General features: G+C 51.3%; 1 protein-coding gene across 1 annotated transcript in view; it reads right to left on the bottom strand.

Annotated features, from left to right (window-relative positions):
• LOC113809599 (xanthine dehydrogenase/oxidase-like) overlaps positions 1 to 2,500 on the bottom strand; it is a 34,578-nt gene that overhangs the window by 7,733 nt on the left and 24,345 nt on the right. Inside the window, exons 20-21 of the mRNA XM_070138013.1 lie at positions 2,029 to 2,174; positions 918 to 1,095 (exon numbers count right to left, since the gene is read on the bottom strand). Of these exons, the coding sequence (XP_069994114.1) occupies positions 918 to 1,095; positions 2,029 to 2,174 (324 nt within the window). The remainder of the gene's footprint in view (positions 1 to 917; positions 1,096 to 2,028; positions 2,175 to 2,500) is intronic.

A 2,500-nucleotide genomic window follows, 5' to 3' on the forward strand; every position in this document is an offset into this window, starting at 1 on the left:
GAGTGGCTAGAACATCGAACACACACACTCACTCTCTCTCTCTTTCTCTCTCTCTCTCTCTCTCTCTCTCTCTCTCTCTCTCTCTCTCTCTCTCTCTCTCTCTCTCTCTCTCTCTCTCTCTCTCTCTCTCTCTCTCTTTTTTCTTACTCTCTCCAGGGGCGGTCAGAAAACTTTCTGGTGGGGGGCAGGGGTAACAACAATAAATCTGGGGGGGGGGGGGGGTGCCACATTACATATACAGGGGGGCCATTACGAGGAAGCAATGACCATTGGGGGGGTACACGGGGTGGCTAATCAGATTTCAGGGGGGGGCAGATGCCCCCCTGTGCCACTATGGAAGCCCCGCCTCTGTTTCTCTTTCTCTTTCTCTCTTTCTCTCTCGCTTCATCACCCACTCCCTTCCTTTCTTTCCTTTTCGTAATATCATTATTCGTAATATCATTATTCCTCCTCCTCCTCCACCTCCCCCTCCTCCTCCTCTTCCACCTCCACCTCCTAGACCACCACCTCCTAAACCTCCTCCTCCACCTCCTCCACCACCTCCACCCTCCTCCACCTCCACCCCCACCCCCCTCCCTAAACTTCCACCTCCTCGTCCACCTCCTCCACCTCCTTCTCCACCTCCACCCCCCCTCCTCCTCCTTCACCACCTCCCCCTCCACCACCTCCTTCTCCACCTCCACCCCTCACCCCCTCCTCCACCTCCACCCCCCACCCCCTCCTAAACTTCCACCTCCCTCTCCCCTCCACCCCCACCTCCCCCTCCTTCTCCACCCACCTCCTTCTCCACCTCCCCTCCCCCTCCTCCTCCTCCTCCCCCCCCCCTCCCCCTCCACCTCCTCCTCCACCTCCTCCACCCCCCTCCTTCTCCACCTCCTCCACCTCCACCACCACCTCCTCCACCTCCACCTCCCGACCTGAATCATCTTGGTGTGGAGTCCCTGTCCCATCTCCGTGCCTCCGTGGGTCAGCAGGACAGAGCCATCGGTGAAGACGTGGACAAGAGCTCCCGCCTGGTTGAGGAACAGCACGGAGAAGGCGATGCCGAATTTGGTCGGAAGGAGGTAGATGCCCCGTTTCCTGTACTTGCTGCCTCTGGGGGGGGAGAAGAAAAAGGAAGGGGGTGAGATGAGGGGTGAGGGGGAAAGGGTGAAAGGGGAGATGAGGGGAGGGTGAGAAAGGGGGAGGGGTGAGGGGGTGAAAAGAGTGGGAGAGATGAGGGTGAAAGGTGGGAGGAGATGAGGGTGAAAAGGGGGTGAGAAGGGGAGAGATGAGGGGAGAGATGAGGTTAGAAAGAGGGGAGAAAGGGGAAGGGAGGGAGAGATGAAGGGGGAAGGGGGAGATGAGGGGTGAGAAAGGGGGAAGAGATGTGGGGTGAGAAATGGGGGGGGAGATGAGGGGGTGAGAAGGGGAGATGAGGGGGTGAGAAATGGGGGAGGGAGGAGATGGGGACGGGAGGGTTGGGTTTTTGTGTCGTCGAATGTAGGAGAGAAGGAAATGAGAAAGGGGGGAGGAGGAGGGAAGGGTAGAGGAGGAAAGTGGTGGAGAGAGAGATAGAGAGGATGAATGGAGGAGAGAAAGATGGAGATGAAAAATGGAGAGAAAGATCGAGAGAAAAAATGGAGGAGAGAAAGATAGAGAAGAAAAAGGGAAGAGAGAAAGAAAGAGAAGAATAAAAAAGGGATTCCTCTACCATTTTTCATTCATATATCCATCTAATAATTTCTATACAAATGAAGACAAGAAGACAAAACAATTTATATTTACCCAATTTCCATACTATCTTTCCCCTTTTTTTGGCAGACAAATTTCAAAAACGAAAATTCTATACAAATGAAAAAACAATTTATATTTACCCAATTTCCATACTATTTTTTTTTTTTTTTTTTTTTGGCAGACATATTTCAAAAACGAAAATTCTATACAAATGAAAAAACAATTTATATTTACCCAATTTCCATTTTTTTTCTTTTTTTGGCAGACATATTTCAAAAACGAAAAAATAACAAAAAAAAAACGAATTTTTACTTATTAAACCGCTCGACAGCTTCCCGGCGCGCGTGATAGGTCGACTGAGCTATGACGTCATCCCAACAGCGGCGAATCGTGCACCTATCAAGAGGCTGATCGAAATGTGTGACGTCACCGGAGTCGATCATGTTCTTCCTCCGAATCTGTGAATAGAGAGTGAGGGATAATGAGAGGAAGGGAGAGGGGGAGGAAGGGAGGGAAGAGGAAGAGAAGAGGGGGAGTAAGGGAGGGAGAGAGGGAGGGAGAGGGAGAGGGGGAGGAAGGGAGGGAGAGAGGGAGGGAGGGAGGGAGAAGGAGGAGGAGAGGGGGAGGAAGGGAGGGAGAGAGGGAGGGAGGGAGAGGCAGACAGACAGACAGACAGACATCCTCCACTAAAAGACATCTTCAGAAAATAATTTTTAAAAATCCTCAATTGAACTCATCCCCAGTAAAAAAAAAAAAAAAAAAAACATCCTCAACTGAACTCACC

Source organism: Penaeus vannamei, chromosome 24 (assembly GCF_042767895.1).
Source record: "Penaeus vannamei isolate JL-2024 chromosome 24, ASM4276789v1, whole genome shotgun sequence".
NCBI lineage: Eukaryota > Metazoa > Arthropoda > Malacostraca > Decapoda > Penaeidae > Penaeus > Penaeus vannamei.